At 39.3% G+C, this 18,410-nt stretch overlaps 1 protein-coding gene across 1 annotated transcript in view; it reads right to left on the bottom strand.

Moving 5' to 3' along the window:
* LOC126248208 (uncharacterized) overlaps positions 1-18,410 on the bottom strand; it is a 341,739-nt gene that overhangs the window by 152,106 nt on the left and 171,223 nt on the right. The window contains exons 5-7 of the mRNA XM_049949021.1: positions 13,724-13,889; positions 9,157-9,334; positions 6,956-7,003 (exon numbers count right to left, since the gene is read on the bottom strand). Coding sequence (XP_049804978.1) covers positions 6,956-7,003; positions 9,157-9,334; positions 13,724-13,889 — 392 coding nt within the window. The remainder of the gene's footprint in view (positions 1-6,955; positions 7,004-9,156; positions 9,335-13,723; positions 13,890-18,410) is intronic.

Below are 18,410 nucleotides of genomic sequence, written 5' to 3'. Positions count from 1 at the left end.
ATTACTGTTTTATTTGTTTTGTTTTGTTTTGTTTTAGGGCACAAAAACAACTCGGCTCATATGCGCTCATGTCAGAACTGTAGAACATGAAGACAAAAAAAAGGAGTTAAAAATGGATACAAGTTAAAACCCAATCAATGGACGGAAAGGCAGCTAAAAACAGGGACTTGGAGAAAGGTTCATAAAATACGCCATAGAGACAACAAGTGTCCTGAACAAAAGATTAAATGTCCTTCACCATAATGCTACAATAGATAAAAAATAAAACAAGGTCGACAGCCCACGAGTTGCTCACTAAAACGGCCGATAATTCAGGCAGCATAACATAACTGAGAATGTAAGTGGTTAATAAAAGGTCATTCTGTCAGTAAATGGTGAACCGTCAAAAGTTGAAAGGAATGAGCACAAAGTGATGGGGATCACCACTTAACAAATGGTGATTGCTAAAAAGACAGTGCCCAGTATGTAACCTAACTAAATTGATCTTGTGGCGAGAGAGGCGAGAAGAGGCTGACCAAACCGTTGGGAGTGGTTTAATTCCCCAGAGTTTGTTCCCACGAAGGGATGGGAGGGTACGGATGAAGTGAGAGCATTATCTAGCTCCCTCATAGTAAAGGTGTCATTGTAGCACTCACAATTCTGAGAAGAGAAGGATATCGCCCAAGTGTCCTCCACACATTTCTGATGGAGGAAGGCAGGGTGATACTGGGTGGAGCTCGAAATCCCTGAGAAATAGTGACCCAAGGTGTTGGAGACAGTTACAGGTCCACTATCACATCCTCTGCTTTAGTCAGGCTGGGAATTTGGAAATGGACGTTGGTCCCAGAGAGCTGTTGGAGATGGGCCCACATGATGGAAGAGGGAGTGGAACTGTTCAAAGAACTAGTAAATGAAATCCAGGTAGCTTTTTTGCTATCCTTAAGAACGTGACGACACTGTGCACGCATCTGTTTATAACAAATGCAGTTTGCCATCGCATATCTGTGTGCGCGAATTGCATTTCAGTTCACCTCAGTCCACAAAGGGACTGGGACACAGCGCAGTAAAAATGTAGTGCGTGGAATGGAAAATCGAAGGTCGCCAGCGAGAAGTGAAGCCTCCAGTTGGGCTTAGAAAGCTGTCATTCGGGTGTGCACATCGGTGGGGTAAGAGTTGGCAAACGGATAGCACACAGGAAATGGTTGCTCGAGTATGTGTCAGAGAGAATGGGCCACTGTTGACGACGGGCAAGCTGGGCACTGCAGAAGGAGAGGTCCAAATGGGAACAGGTATGCTTGGAATCTGAATGGAATGCGAGTGCTCCCGTGTTAAGACAAATGAGGTTAAGTTGATTGAGGTAGTCAGCCAAGGTGGCACCTCTCAAACAGGTTCTGGAAGAACCCCAAAGGGGATGGTGCTCACTAGTCACCGAGCAGCAGAAAGGGGTGAGGGAGATGTCCAATACATGGAGGAAGTATGCCCTGGTGATACCGTTTGACAGAAGGATGTAAACGGTACAAAAGGAAAAAGTGAAGTGAGGAAGGAAAATGCGAACTGCCACAGCTCAAAACCGGGTAGTCAGGGATATGGTTTCAACTACAAACACCATCCCAGATGAGCAGCATGACTCCCCATGAGATGGAATGCCATCCTCAGGGGGAAGGTCAAAGTGGACCAGAAAGAAATACAAGAGGTCAAAGCGGTCATTAGGATGCAATTTTGTTTCCTGGAGGCAGAGAACACATGGACACTGCGATTCAAAGAGCAACCATAATTCCTCATTGTTGGATCTAAGGCCACGAATGTTCCATTGGAGGAGACTCACGAGAAGGAAACGGAAGGAGGGATAAAATGAAGGGGTATTACCTCGGCAGCTGCCAAGTGCCAGCCTTCGAAGACACACTGTGACAAGGCACAGAGGCTGAAGGATCCTGCTCCATGAGATTGACAGAGGCATCGGCATTCTCCTTCTGTTGGTCTGTGGAGTACAGGGCAGAAAAACGATTGGCAGTGCGCACCGGTGACACAGAGGTAGGCTAAATGAGGGTATCACATGGTGACACCGTTGAAGAGGATCTCCGAGTTGGAGAAGGAGAAGACTGTTTGCCTCTGTTTGACTTCTTGGAGCCTTTGTGGGTGGCATATGATGAGTCAAATGTTTGTTGGATGGAGAATTGTAAGGCGCCTTTTCCTTCACCAGGATCTGGTGAAAGGCCCGCTCATCAAGATACATGGGGCAATCTCGGGATGAGGCTGCATGGTTGCCATTGCAACTGATGCAGCAGGGAGGAGGTGGACAATCACCCTTGTGAGCATCCTTACGACAGGTTCCACATTTGGCCAGGTGTTGATGGAACATGAGTGAGTGGTTGTCAACAATGACACTGGTAGCAGTGCATCAGGATGGAAATATACCATCGGTCTGTGATAACTTCATAGCCTGCTTTGATCTTGGAGGGAAGTACTACTGGATCAAACATCAGAAAAAGAGTGCGTGTGGGCACTAAGGACGCATCTACCTTTTCCATCATCCAACAGACTGCAGTGACGCCCTGATCAGAGAAGTACATTTGGATTTCTGCCTTGGTCAGACCACCGAGCAGCCAAGTGTAAACAACACCACACGAAAAACTCAGTGTGTGATGAGCTTCAACACAAATAGGTTAACTCTAGAGGAGCAAAGCTGCAAGCAGTTGTTGGGCTTGAGAATCAGACATCGTCTCCAAAAGCAAAGTGTCATTGTGTAAATGAGCAGTATTTCACAGGACTGGCAACTGCACCAATGCCTTTATGAATAATAAATGGATTTACTGTTGCACAGACTGACTGTCTGAAGTACTTGAAACCATGAGAAACCATGGTGCAGCTGGCATTTAGTAGACATAGTGTGAAGAAGATGAGTTGCAAGAGAATCCCCCATGATTGCCAGCATCTACAGGGTTATTACAAATGATTGAAGCGATTTCACAGCTCTACAATAACTTATTTGAGATATTTTCACAATGCTTTGCACACACATACAAAAACTAAAAAAGTTTTTTTAGGCATTCACAAATGTTCGATATGTGCCCCTTTAGTGATTCGGCAGACATCAAGCCGATAATCAAGTTCCTCCCACACTCGGCGCAACATGTCCCCATCAATGAGTTCGAAAGCATCGTTGATGCGAGCTCGCAGTTCTGGCACGTTTCTTGGTAGAGGAGGTTTAAACGCTGAATCCTGTTGAAAGATGAAGTCGACGCTGTCGGTCACCAGTTGTGGCATGAGCCAATTTTCCAGCATATCCAGATACACGTGTCCTGTAACGTTTTTTTCGCAGAAGAAAAAGGGGCCGTAAACTTTAAACCGTGAGATTGCACAAAACATGTTAACTTTTGGTGAACTACGAATTTGCTGCACGAATGCGTGAGGATTCTCTACCGCCCAGATTCGCACATTGTGTCTGTTCACTTCACCATTAAGAAAAAATGTTGCTTCATCACTGAAAACAAGTTTCGCACTGAACACATCCTCTTCCATGAGCTGTTGCAACCGCGCTGAAAATTCAAAGCGTTTGACTTTGTCATCGGGTGTCAGGGCTTGTAGCAATTGTACACGGTAAGGCTTCTGCTTTAGCCTTTTCCGTAAGATTTACCAAACCATCGGCTGTGGTACGTTTAGCTCCCTGCTTGCTTTATTCGTTGACTTCCGCGGGCTACGCGTGAAACTTGCCCGCACGCGTTCAACCGTTTCTTCGTTCACTGCAGGCCGACCCGTTGATTTCCCCTTACAGAGGCATCCCGAAGCTTGAAACTGCGCATACCATCGCCGAATGGAGTTAGCAGTTGGTGGATCTTTGTTGAACTTCGTCCTGAAGTGTCGTTGCACTGTTATGACTGACTGATGTGAGTGCATTTCAAGCATGACCTACGCTTTCTCGGCTCCTGTCGCCATTTTGTCTCACTGCGCTCTCGAGCGCTCTGGCAGCAGAAACCTGAAGTGCGGCTTCAGCCGAACAAAACTTTATGAGTTTTTCTACGTATCTGTAGTGTGTTGTGACCATATGTCAATGAATGGAGCTACAGTGAATTTATGAAATCGCTTCAATCATTTGTAATAGCCCTGTATGATGGCATGTTCCTTTCAACTGGGGTCCCCCCCTCAGAAGGGGGTGCACCTGCCTTAGGTGATTGTTCACACCTCAGCTCACACCACCTGAACACCTGACAAGAGGGACCAATTGGCAATTTGGCAAGGTAGCAGCTCAGGCAATCACCCCTCCCTGGGCATGGCCTGTACCCGGTGGTATGTGCGAACCCTTCCTATTGACCCGGGGCTGGGAATTACGCTTTAGCCAGTCACCTGTGACATGTCAGACAGGTGGGCTGGCCTTCAGGAATGCACAGGCAGGAAGAAGAAAAAGAGGAACCTCAAACACCGAAGCGGAGGAAGAATAGGAGAAGGGGTAAGAAGAAAGAAAAAAGGAACGAAAAACAGTGGAGAAAATGTTCTGATATCTGCTGCTGAAAATGCAGAACACATTTCCAAAAACATCCAAGACATGTTCCCCAAGGGAGGGGAAAACGGATAGCATGAGGGTAGATGTGCAGCATGGAAGGGAAAAGATGCTGCGAAGGCTGGGGCCTTGTTGTAGCCAAGCATGAACCTGCCAAAAAGTGGCGAGCCCCCTGAGGTGATAGTTATATTATTGACAACAGCAGTTCGCAAGACACAGTTCCAACTTGGGCAATGTTCTGCAAACTCCCTGAGAGACTTCACGAAAACCTACATATCTTTTCATCTATATACAAACCTGACTCCTCCAAGTTCTCCTAAATAAACCTTTCAGTGGTAACAAGGTTGTCACGTGGGCAGCACTACGAGTTCACGCCAGTACCGAGTCAGTAACAGAGCACTTTTCACTTTTGGATCCAACTAGGAAGCAAGATCAGAGTTCAATGTCCTGTAGACAGTGTAGTCATTAGAAATGGAGCACAAGCTCAGGTTATGAATGAATGGGGAAGTAAATCAGCCGTGCCCCTTTCAAAGTAACTGTCTGGGCATTTGCCTGGAGCAATTTAGGAAAGTAACGGAAAACCTGAATCTCGATGGCCAGGTGGGGATTTGAACCACTGTCCTCCTGAATGCGAGTTCAGGGTGCTAACCACTGTGCCATCAGTCCTCTAGCTAAAATTTCGAATCTTCTGAAACGTATACCAGTATGACGCCTGCACAAGCTCCATGATTTTATTTATATCATCCAGCCCACCCAGTAAGAGATTGGTTAAAGCTTTAAAAACATGGATCCGCTTGTGTGTTCATGTTACATATGAATCTATAGCTCTTCAGATTTGAAGCATCTTTACCCTCTCCTTTTTTAAATTTCTGTGGCTCTTGGTGTTTTTCAGATCTCCAGAATGCAACCCAGTGAGCGTGTGTGACACAGCATGATGGATTATTCTTATCGGTTTTTCTACTCCCACACATAAGCAAATTTTTTTGTTAATTTTCATCTAATTTTCAATACATTTATCTGTTGACATGCGACATCTACATGCGAATCTCAAATTCTTATTTAGACTTAATTTTAATGGAATTTATTATTCAGATTTCTATTTTGATTGTTTTGATTTCATTGGTGTAATTGCTTTTCATTAAGGCACTTATAGTCAGATAATACAATTACCTGATGTTAGTACTACAGTTCGTCACATACACAAAATCTGTAAGCTAATCAATATATTTAAGAAAAGTGACCTGCGCCATTCAAAAGTTAAGCATTCTGTCTTTCCTGTAGAGTATTTTAAATGAACTAAAACTAAATATTTTCTGAAATAATTAAACTTTAATTTCAGAGCCACTGCCAATTTCTATTGCAGATTTCCTCACTACCACTGTTAGATTCTGATCTTTGACTACCTATCTGGGTTAGCGGTTTCATAACATGTAGTTCTTCAGACTGAGTATCTTAATCAAATTCACTGCTGATCAGATGCTTTATTCTCTCTTTTAGATAAAGCCATCACTGAATAAAGCCAGCTTTCACCTTCCTCTTCCTTCCCAAAAGTGACAATATTCACCTGTAGCTGGTTGATACATAATCTGGGGATTGTTAATATGTGACACACAGATATCCATACTAGCACAGACATCTGTCTTTTGAGCTATAACTTTTTTTTCTAGTGTAATGTAAACACATATGCAAACACCCCCCCCCCCCCCCCCCACACACACACACACACACAGAGCAACCCAAATGTAAACATCTATCACTACAGCATCTCTCATAGACATGATGTTGGACAGATCATGTGCAGAGATAAGAACTGTTTGACAAAGGGTTTTACACGTGGTTTTGGCAGGTTATGGTCACTAGCACGTGTGGCAAAGAAATGAGTGTTACCACAGCCATAGGTGGGCGTGTATTACAAAAGAGCAGTATATCAAAAGCTATGAACATCTCTGTGGTGTTACATATGTGTATGTGCCCCATATCAATCAACTACAGGCGAGTAGTGACCTTTCCTTGTGTTTTATTATTTCCATTATGGAATTTATGTTATGTAGTTATTTGTGCTGTTTACAGTTTGTTGTCATAAATGTGAACTAGCAACAAATTTCAGCTGTTTTTTTCCCCCTTCCAAAAGCAAAAATTGAACTAGGAATTTGGCAAGATTCTGAGTCAAACTTACTGACCCGAGCTTACTTCTTAAGCTTGACAGGGCTACAAATTATGGCTGGTCAATTTTAGCACATCACACAAATACCAAGAATGCAGCAATGTCTCTAACTGCAAAATATACACATCGTTCATTTTTACTGGTCTTTTAACTTCACTTTTTTATGGCCCTTCTGTGTATTGAAAATGTCTCCATCCTGTATCCACAGTGTTTAAAAAGGAATTAATTTCAATCTTACAGGTTTCATAATGAACAAGAGAACAGACCCATGCATGTTATAGCTATATAATAATTTATTTACACGGTGCTATACTTACAAACATCTGTCACAGCATATCATGTAACCATCATCATGTTGGAAATTGCTGCAAAATCAATACATTATGTCAGAGGTCAGGTTTGGACACTGCACTGTTAAGTAATGTTTAAATATTTGGTTTAATTAATCTCAGTAACAATAAAAATGCTACATAATTTGATCTCCAAATAGTTTTTACTTTTCTAACACAGAATGTTTTTCACATTTTAAAAGGATAAATACAAAATGACATTTCTTCCCAAGAACAGTATTTGTTACACTAAATAAATGAAAATAGCAACTGTTCTGCTCAGGTATATCAAGAGAGATTACTTTTGAATCTGTTTTCATTGACTATGGAGACAGCATGAAGTCAGTTTTACTGTTCTTTGAGCAGAAGGTGCATCTGAGTTTTGAGGGCAATTTCAGAAGCATGGTTTTTGCTGACAGCAGTTAAGAAATTCAGAAGTAGGTAGAATGAAATGATTTTTATATGATGGGCTGTTAGTGTATCTATCATCAAGTCTATCATTGCTACTTTTATGCATAGCTTTCACCACCCATTTTCCAGCAGCATTAACCAAAATTTATTTTATTTTTATTTATTTATTCTTGCAGAAGTAACACTGAGAAAGAAAATATCTGTCCTCACACCTGAAGTGGCATGAAATGACAGCCCACTGTATCGAGTAAATCTTCATAACAATCCCATTAACTGATAAAATAATATTCATTAATTATTTCCCCCAATTTTACTGTTTCTACCTCTTGCTAATCTGCCAATAGTGTGGCCAGGCAGTCATTTGTTCCAAAATTAAGATTGTGCTTATGAATCTGGCTTTGGGAAGCACTATAAATTTTCACATAGAGGTTCCTCAACTTCACAGCAATTTGTCTTCATTCTAAAAATGTTGCATACTGTAAAACTGTTAAGACATCTCCTACAGAAGACAACAGCAAAAGCATAAATCACTGTGAATCCTCAAACATACAAATTTACAAGGCAGTAGTAAGTACAGCAGCCAACAGCATTAAGGCCATGGCTGTTGGGTGGCCATCTGAGTCTGCTGAGTGCTGCTGGCAATCGGGCTGCACTCAGCCATTGCGAGGCCAATTGAGTAGCTACTTGACTGCATAGTAGAGGCTCCGGTCACGGAAACTGACAATGGCAGGGAGAGCAGTGTGCTGACCACAAGCCCCTCCATATCCCCATCCAATGACGCCTGTCAGATGAGGATGACACGGTGGTTGGTCGGTACCATTGGACTTTCTGAGGCCTGTTCAGATGGAGTTTAAAGAGTTTAGTTTTGGTAAGTATAGCAGCTAATCATAACAAAGAAAGAATTTCATTGAACTCCACATAGGACTGAAGAAACAGTTTTCTGTAAACGTTACTAAGAAGGCAGAAGCAGCTACCTCTGGCAGTTAGTAGTAACTAAGGCTAGTATTCAATTTCAGTTAACCGGTACAAAGAAATTAAAAAAAAAATTAAAAAGAGAGAAAGAAAGAAAGAAAACTGTGGAGCAATCTGAATATCATTATGAACATACTTCAAACAACAACTTCCTAAGACAGCTTTCCAACAACTAGGTAAAAGATAAGATAATGTGTGTGATGTATAAACTCACTATGTTTAAACCTCTCTGAACTGTTTATTGGACCTGCTCTGTAAAATACAATACAATGAGCTGGACACAATAGTGTGCCTTCCCCAATTTATTAAGTAAGACTGCTCACTTTTTTTAACCTTGTGGTGCACAATTTTCACTGCAGTGAACAGTTTTTAAGGGTCACTTCTCTGGTGTTTTCGGTCAGACATGAGGTTGCAAATGTATGCATGGCACAACACCAGAAGGGAGTGCCAGCTGCAGTGGATTGAGTGCATTTGCAGCCTCAGGACTGACTATCAACTCAGAGAAGTGACCATTAACAGCCATCCACTGTAGTGGACACTACATGCCCCAGGGTTAACAGCTTGTAGTTTTTATTATTGTGGGTGATGATTTATTGCAACAGGAAAGCTTTAGTTTTTGACAGAAATAAAATTGCTGTTGCTATACTGTTGGTACTGTATCGACAATTTTGTCTCTTGATGAAGAGACGGCGAAAAAAATAAAAATGTATAACAAAAATTAAATAATGTGTTTATTTGCAATGCAGCAGAATAAATTCAATGAAAGATTATCTACAATTGAATATGTATGTATGTAAAACACTTACCACACACAACGTGTAATACTGTCCTCTTCATTCCCTTCGTCCTCAGGAGCCGTTTCGGTTTCTTCGCCCAGAGGATCTATTTCACGCTCACTGCCACTGCTGATTGCACTATTTGTCTCATCATCATCATAATCATCATCATGAACATCTTTCAACTTACGTACATTCAGCAGGAAACCTACAAGCAAATACTTAATGTTTGTCTGCGTCATTCAGATTTTGTATTAACAATCAATGTAAGAAAAATTACAAATTATAACATTTTTTTGTAAATTTTATCCTTTGAGGTCTTGTTTTCATATTTGTTGCACTCTGGTTTAATTTAATTATTGCAAAACAAAAAATATATACTTTAATCGAGCCATCATTTAGTGGTCCAAATCATTTAGTCTTATTTGTAGACTATCATGAATGAAAAACAGAATGAGACTTCATAGGAAAGATGCACATACTATTTATAGCTGACGAAATTTTGAACTGAGCAGTAGCAATGAAAGATAAAGAAAGATACAATTTCGAGTTTCTTAATAAAGAATGTATGTTTGAAATCTGCTGTTTACAGCTGGGCCACAATATTGTAATTCTGTCAGTGTATAGAATTTCAGGTACAAAAATATCAAATTATTTTTCTCGAAATTCCAGAGTCTATTGCACAAACTAACAAAGAAACCAAGAACAGAGTCATAATAGCTGCTGATTTCAACGTAGATTTAGCTAGTGAAGTCAACAACTCAACAAAATCATTGACATGTTTAAAAAATTGGGTTTCATTACTAATTTTACTGATTTTACTCTAGTGAACGAATTGTCAGCAACACGTATGGATAATATTTTAACTAATTATAGTAACAAGGAGACAAATAAGTTTTGTTTTTGGATTTAGGACTTTCTGCTCATTGTAACCAAACAACAGTGCAGCACAGAACATTTGAACTTATTTCCCCACCAATTAAATGAGATGCAGTGGACTATAGAAAATAGCAATTACAAAATCCAAAAATTGTTCAAAATTCTTGGAAAACTTCCTGCACACTTTTAATGAAACTCCCCCTTACTGTTAAAAAAAAGGAAGTAAAGTAAAGTGGATTACTGAAGGAATACCAGCATCTAGTACAAGAAATACACAGCTACAGAGGAAACTGAAACATAACAAAAGTCCTAATTTGTTACCTATATAAAAAATTACAAAAATATTTTTAAGAAAGTTATAAAGGCAGTAAAAGAACTGGTAAATAATAGATTTATTCTGGATAGTGAAAACAAATCAAAGGCACTGTGGCCAGTGATCAAAGCTAGAAACAGGCACTACAGTTAAGAGGCCATGAAATTTCCAAAATCAAGAGGGAGGACAAAAGTATTGTAAATCCTGCTCAAATTTCAGAGCTCTTCAATGAAGTCTTTATAAATGTAAATGTATGAGACATTAATGTAGAAAATCACACAGATAAGGTAAATTTCTTTGGCACTGAGGAATCTGAAGGTGAACTGCAGAGTACATTCAGAAAAACTACAGCAAAAGATATATAGAAATGCCATATTCGCAGTAAAAAGTTAAACATCAGCAAGATGGGATGGAATGCCAACAGAAGTGTTAAAGGGAGTCTCTAAAACAATTATCTAGCCACTATCCACAACAGTTCATCAGTCCTTTGAAGAAGCCTGCTTTCCAAATACTCTGAAGTATGCAATAGTTAAACCCCTATTCAAAAAAGGGGACAAAAGAATATATGGGGAAACTACTGCCCAATCTCTTTTCTTCCATTACTATCAACAACATTTGAAAAGGTTGTCACAGTACAAATTCAAATTTCATACAAAAGTTTAATACAATTTCACATAAATCAGTATGGGTTTCACAAAGGCACATTTTCTACTAGCAATCAGTTTGTACACAAAAGTGGTTCCTCTCTAAACAACTGCCTGTATGCCACTGGCAGTTTTTGTGACCTATCAAAGGCGTTTGATATCTAAATCTATACTCTACAAATGACCATGAGCTGCAAGGCAGAGGGTACGTCCCATTGTACCAGTTATTAGGGTTTCTTCCCATTCCATTCAAGTGTGGAGTGTGGGTAGAATGACAGACTGAATATCTCTGTGCATGCAATAATTATTCTGATCTTATCTCGTGATCCCTATGTGAGCTATTAGGGGATTGTAGTATATTCCTAGAGTCATCATTAAAACTGTGAACCACTGCTTGCTATTCTCTAGAAAATATTGAATTAGGGGCACTACATTACAGTGGTTTAAGTCCCACCTACCCAATCAAAGATAAAGAGAGATAATAACATCAGAGAGGGGAAATATTGCTCCACAATGAAAAACCATTTCACAAGGAGTATACCAAGTTTGGGTCTTAGGACCCATTCTGTTTGTGTTTTGCATAAATGACATGCTGCTTAATATTGAGTGCCACTCAGTTTTATTTGCAGATACAACATCTGTAATCATTACAATTAACAGTACTAACTGAATTCCTCAAACCGTCATCAGTACCTTAGAAAAATTAGATGGGAATTAGATTAAACATGGAAAAACTCAGTTAATGCAGTTTCAAAAAAGTATTTGCAGCAAGTTAGCTGTGTGAAATTCCTCTGAATGCAATTAGATAAAAATTTATCATTGGGTTCAAATATACAACACCTTGCAAACAAATTAAACAGCCAACCATTTGCAATGGTGATACTGTACAATGCTATCAGCTTGAAAATAAGGAAAGTAGTATATCACAATTACTTAGAATTAGTAATAAGGTATGGAACTATAATTAGGGGTAGCTTGAGTCATATGCCTTATATATTAAAACTTCAAAAAACTATAATAAGAAATATGAACACTGTAAAAATTGTAAACAAATTTTTGCATTCTGACAAGTCTCCTGAACACAAATTCAATGTTATGGGACAATAAACTTCGACTCTATTCTATTCTACTCTCTGTACCACAAGATGATGTAACAATCCATTCAATGGTAGTTACTGAAACATGTACAAAGTTTATGTAACACTGGGGTGACTGCTGTCCAGCTCCCAATACAAGAATCTGGGTACAATAAAACCATACCCAACCAGCATAAGGTGAGCTGCCTAAGTTGCTTTAGAATTAACATCACTAGGAACTAGATGGAGCTTTAAGATCACTATGGACATGGGAAGGATTGTTGTTGTTGTTGTGGTCTTCAGTCCTGAGACTGGTTTGATGCAGCTCTCCATGCTACTCTATCCTGTGCAAGCTTCTTTATCTCCCAGTACCTACTGCAACCTACATCCTTCTGAATCTGCTTAGTGTATTCATCTCTTGGTCTCCCCCTACGATTTTTACCCTCCACGCTGCCCTCCAATACTAAATTGGTGATCCCTTGATGCCTCAGAACAAGTCCTACCAACCGATCCCTTCTTCTGGTCAAGTTGTGCCACAAACTCCTCTTCTCCCCAATCCTATTCAGTACCTCCTCATTAGTTATGTGATCTACCCATCTAATCTTCAGCATTCTTCTGTAGCACCACATTTCGAAAGCTTCTATTCTCTTCTTGTCCAAACTATTTACCGCCCATGTTTCACTTCCATACATGGCTCCACTCCATACAAATACTTTCAGAAATGACTTCCTGACACTTAAATCTATATTCGATGTTAACAAATTTCTCTTCTTCAGAAACGCTTTCCTTGCCATTGCCAGTCTACATTTTATATCCTCTCTACTTCTACCATCATCAGTTATTTTGCTCCCCGAATAGCAAAACTCCTTTACTACCTTAAGTGTCTCATTTCCTAATCTAATACCCTCAACATCACCCGACTTAATTCGACTACATTCCATTATCCTCGTTTTGCTTTTGTTGATGTTCATCTTATATCCTCCCTTCAAGACACCATCCATTCCGTTCAACTGCTTTTCCAAGTCCTTTGCTGTCTCTGACAGAATTACAATGTCATCGGCAAACCTCAAGGTTTTTATTTCTTCCCCATGGATTTTAATACCTATTCCGAATTTTTCTTTTGTTTCCTTTACTGCTTGCTCAATATACAGATTGAATAACATCGGGGAGAGCCCTAACTAGGTACACCAGCATCTTGTACAAAGGAAACCACTTCACATTGTAACATCATCAACCTCATGAAATCTTTGAAAGGCTAATTAAAATAGTTTGATTTTTCTTACACTCTGAGATCTTTCTGACCAATAAATAGACCTATTTCTTAAGAAACTTGCAGAACCAAGATCTGAGCTCAACAGTTAAAATTTATTAAAACCTTTCTCACAGCTATTACATAGCATTATCAAATAACTTAGCTATTTTAAGTATTATAATGATGGTGATCCCCCCCTCAAAATACCAACCAAGACAAACATTTTTATGTAAGTAATCACAATTATTACATTTGATCAGAAGAGCAAATGATTGTGTGCCTGTTTTTCAATTCTTTTCTTCTGGAGTATACAGATTTGTTACCTAGCATTATCCACTGTGTATATCCCTTTTCACGTTGAACACAACTGAAATCAGGAAATAACCTTGTTACAACAGTTTCCTAGAGTACCATAATCCATTAATTTCCTTACCTTGACTATATGAGGGACCAATAGATGAGCTACTACCAGCAACTAAGGATGATCCTGCTCCAGAATGAAGAGCATATGCAGTACTATGTCTTGAATGTTGAATCAGAGCAGCTTGAAGCTGTGGACTCGGTGGAGGTGCACCATAATTATGATCCTGAAGTATATACTGAAAGGGAAAAAAATACTGTGATTTGCAGCAAGATACAATATAAAAAGTAATTTACCAATATACAATGCTGTCTGCTGTTATACGTAGTTTATTTATTCATGTGGATCACAGTTTCCAATGTGGTATTTTTGTTGCAGGAAGCAAGTTGTTAGTGATCAAATTTAATTCAACTGCACTAAATATAAACTTCGGGGTTTGGTCAACAAAGCTTCATAGTAAATATAGTACAACACCACACAACACTGAAAGGACCACAGTATTTAAACAAGAATGCTACCTGACTGAATACTTAACGTAAAAATTTTGCACTCTTTCTACCATTTCATAGTAAGGTATTGTGGTGTATATTTCCAAGTATTAATAAAGTAGAACCTCAATAATCCAACTTCGAATGGTCTGACTCCCTGCTTAGTCAGACCATACCATTTCCGGTGCCTGCTTACATACTCAGGCCGCTACGACAGTCAGGTCTGAATTTGTCAACGACTCATCTGTGATATGGATCAGTAGGTAGTTGACTATTGCTTAGTGCAATAGTGTGATCAATTTTAGTATGAAATAACTTGTTTCTAACTCTATCAATGGGCATTATTGTGCACACATTTGTTTCATAAATTAGTGACAGTGTTTTTCTTACATATTAAAGTATGTAAGACTAAATTATTGCACCAACTAAACACAAACATGTGACGGTGCCTTTATAAATGGATATTGAGCCCAGTGATTTGAGTAAGTGGATCAGGACAGCTGACATTAACTGCACAATGGAAGTAGAATTGACAACTGAATCATTCTCACTAACTCGAACAATCAATGAGAATGAGAAAGACGATGCTGACAATGAAAACAATGAATCTATAGTTTAAGTATCACATGCTAAAAACACATTTGATATAGCCATTCAATACACTAAACAAAGTTCTACGTCCATGATAATAGAAATTTTATGGATTAGTAAATGTCAGAAAAAAAAAAAAATCCAGATCATCATCTGCTAAGCAAAGAAATATTACAGACTTTCTTGTTCTGCTTAAGAACAGAACATTTTTATGGTGTGATTTCTCATATTTTAAACAGTTAAGTACAAATCAGCAGTGTCAATGCAGCACTGTAATAAGGTATGTAAAGATATTTAACTTTGACTCAAGTCCGCCCCCGATAGCTGAGCTGAGAAGTCAGTGAGACAGAATGTCAATCCTAAGGGCCCGAGTTCGATTCCCAGATAGGTCGGAGATTTTCTCCGCTCAGTGACTGCTGTTGTGTTTTCCTAATCATCATCATCATCATTCCACCCCTATTTACACGCAAGTCGCCGAAGTGGCATCAAATCGAAAGACTTGCACCCGGCGAATGGTCTACCCGACGGGAGGCCCTAGTCACATGACATTTACATTTACTTTGACTCACAGTAACAATATCTTACCACACAATACAGTACAGGCAATACCATACATTACACATTCATAGAAGATTTTTTTGTGCGTCAACGTTTTCTTTTCATTTTGTTACTGTTTTAACGTGTAACAATATTTTAGACAGAATTTCTAGTTGAAAATTAAAGTTATACTGTAATGTTTTGTGATGTTACGGGTCAATGAAAGTGTACCTCTGATAATCCGACCTTTTTTGCGTTGACCATGCTCCCGGTCTCATAGGTGTTGGATTAATGAGGTTCTACTGTGCCTTAGAAATATTCTATTTCAAGGAAACAATCTGTGAAATCTGTGAATTTATCCTAGCCTGCTATCTCTCTCTCTCTCTCTCTCTCTCTCTCTCTCTCTCTCTCTCTCACACACACACACACACACACACACAGAGAGAGAGAGAGAGAGAGAGAGAGAGAGAGAGAGAGAGAGAGATTAGGTACTGAACCTTGGTCCAAAACTGCATAAATTTCACACAATACAACTAATACACAACTGTGAATGCTTCTCTGGTTTCATATTAAGTTTCATGTAATATACCCAAAAAGAAATGATTTCTCATTCAATAGGACTCGACATTAGGTTAAGAAACGAGGCTAGCCATATTTCATCCATAAGCAGCAGACGGTTAAGTTAATCTGACACTGTCCTAAGCACCTTAGTATTAGTGATAAGAATGTTGAGATTTCATATGTAGTGAACAATACACAGGCAAAGAGAGAAATGAAAACAACACTGAACTTAAAAGACTGCCACTGTCTGTACGTTGCACATTAATGGTGTCATTATTAAAAGCTACATAACCTTACAAAGCACTACATTTTCTAGTGTAATTGTTGACTCAAAAGAATTCAGAGTCTCAACAGGAGCTGCCAAACTTAACATTCTTTCCCAATGGCATTTTTACTGTAACCATGAATAAGTGTGTTGATTTCTTCATAATTGTACTGAGTATTTGATTCCATCGGTGTTGCTGTTGCACAGTACCAGTACCTTTCGTGTTATTTGGCTACAATTAGGATCCAGTTATGATGCATGACACATTACCTGCTCCCCAAGTGCAGTTGTTCTTTCCAGACATATATCAGTCTAATAGCTGACCTATGCCACGAGTGCAGTCACATGGTATGAGAATGAATGCCTATGCCGCTCCCATCATAGGAGCTAACTTTGTGGAGCAAGAATCATTAAGCTATTCCCAAAAAGATACTTTAATTATGTCAAAAATCATCATCATCATCATCATCATCATCATAAGCGTGGACACTGGTGACAGGTGTAATCTTCTGACATTACAAAGATCAACACCATGATGCTTCCCACATAATCTCCCCCCCCCCCCCCCCCAAAAGATTCTTCTTGCCTGTCATCTCACTAGTGATATAGTCTCAACCAGACTGACCACAAAACAGCAGTTCCTGCACTACCTGCTGACTCCTGTCTCCCCAAAACCCACCTAAAGAGTGGCTTATTTGGCTCTTTGGTTCAGGCAAACACCTTTGGCCTTCCATTAATTTGAATACAATACTGGATAACAGTTTCCCTCTCAACATCCAGATCACTGGTGTGGACTGACGCAATGCCGCCCAGTCAACTGATGGCATCTCCAGATGTGTTGAAAGTTTATAACTAGTTGGAAATTCTATACACAGTAATCAACCAATCCAGTTCACTGTATGCAGAAATGTTACCAGACAAGGGAACACAACAGGGACTGCATCAGCTTGGAAGCTGGCAGGTGATATGAAGATGCCAGACAATATTAGTAAGACTTCCTCTCTTCAGTCCTGTTTAATATGGTAGGATACATGAAGTTACTACTGGCTGCTTTTCATTTATGTGCACAAAAAACAGACAGAAGGATCAATGTAACTGTTCAATACTAAGTTACTATTATTTCACTTATTCATTACATCAATATTGCCTCCAACAATTACAAGAACACTACATTTCAGTTACAAAACATTTATTTACATACTCTCTGCTACAAAATGACTGGCAAAACTGTGAGATGAAGCTCAACAGCAATGTTTAGAACATAACACTTTTATTCAAGCTCAATAGCAATGGGTAGAACATAATACTTTTATTGTCACTGGTGTAACAGAAAAAAATGTCATGCCTCTTGCTATCTTGTCACTCTACAAATATGTACAGAGAAGCCAAAATCTTGTATGTAACTGTGTGCCAATATCTATGGAAAATCCATTTTGGTTCTCATGTACAGAATGAAACTGTGTGACAGTGTTTCAGTGGAAAAATGATGAATGACAGACCACTGTATAGTGTGCAATTTTCCTTCAACTCATACAATACCCTTTTGGAATACATTATAGCTGTATGACCACATACAATAATCTCATTACACAGGAACATAACCAGCATTGTTGTTAACTTTTGCACTATTGAACCACATTATCATCATCTCCAAATTTGTGGATGACAGCATATAGCTCTTGAAACACACTGACATGTACCGGCATGGCACAACTGGTCTCTGAAGGATGTAACAGGACCATGTAAAAAGAACAGATGTCATAGGGGAAAGAAGTAAGGGTTGTAAAAACATGTAACAACTGGCTTTCAGCTCAAGGACATCAATATTTATGGAACAGGATACTTTGTAAACAAACTGTATGCAAGAATTATGAGTGAACAAATAAAAACTAGCAGAAATATTCCACATATCAAGCACCACAAGCCATTTATATGTGATGGACAACTGAGATGTCACAGTGGACCAATTAGTCATCAAAATTCTACAGGGGCTATCAGGTGCATACATAAATACACTTGTGAACAATATTGTTCACGGGAATGGTCACTGAATGCTAATGAAGATGCACAGCTGATCACATCTGCTGGGAATAAAAGGTTTGTCTTCTCTAGTGAATCACTTTCCTCTGTTTTGTGCTGGTATGAATGTATGCATAGTGCTGTTCAAACAGCAGAAGAAGAACACTGCCATGACTTCTGGAAGAAGCAGCTGATGGCAATAACATCAAGGTTAGAGAAATTTATGCAGGTCATTTTATGAGATAACTAGCTTACATCAAGTTGGGATCTGCCACTTTCTTTTATGGATACTACAGGT

Source organism: Schistocerca nitens, chromosome 3 (assembly GCF_023898315.1).
Source record: "Schistocerca nitens isolate TAMUIC-IGC-003100 chromosome 3, iqSchNite1.1, whole genome shotgun sequence".
Lineage (NCBI taxonomy): Eukaryota > Metazoa > Arthropoda > Insecta > Orthoptera > Acrididae > Schistocerca > Schistocerca nitens.
Note: the sequence above shows the minus strand (reverse complement) of the source record. Positions and strands in the feature narration are given on the sequence as shown.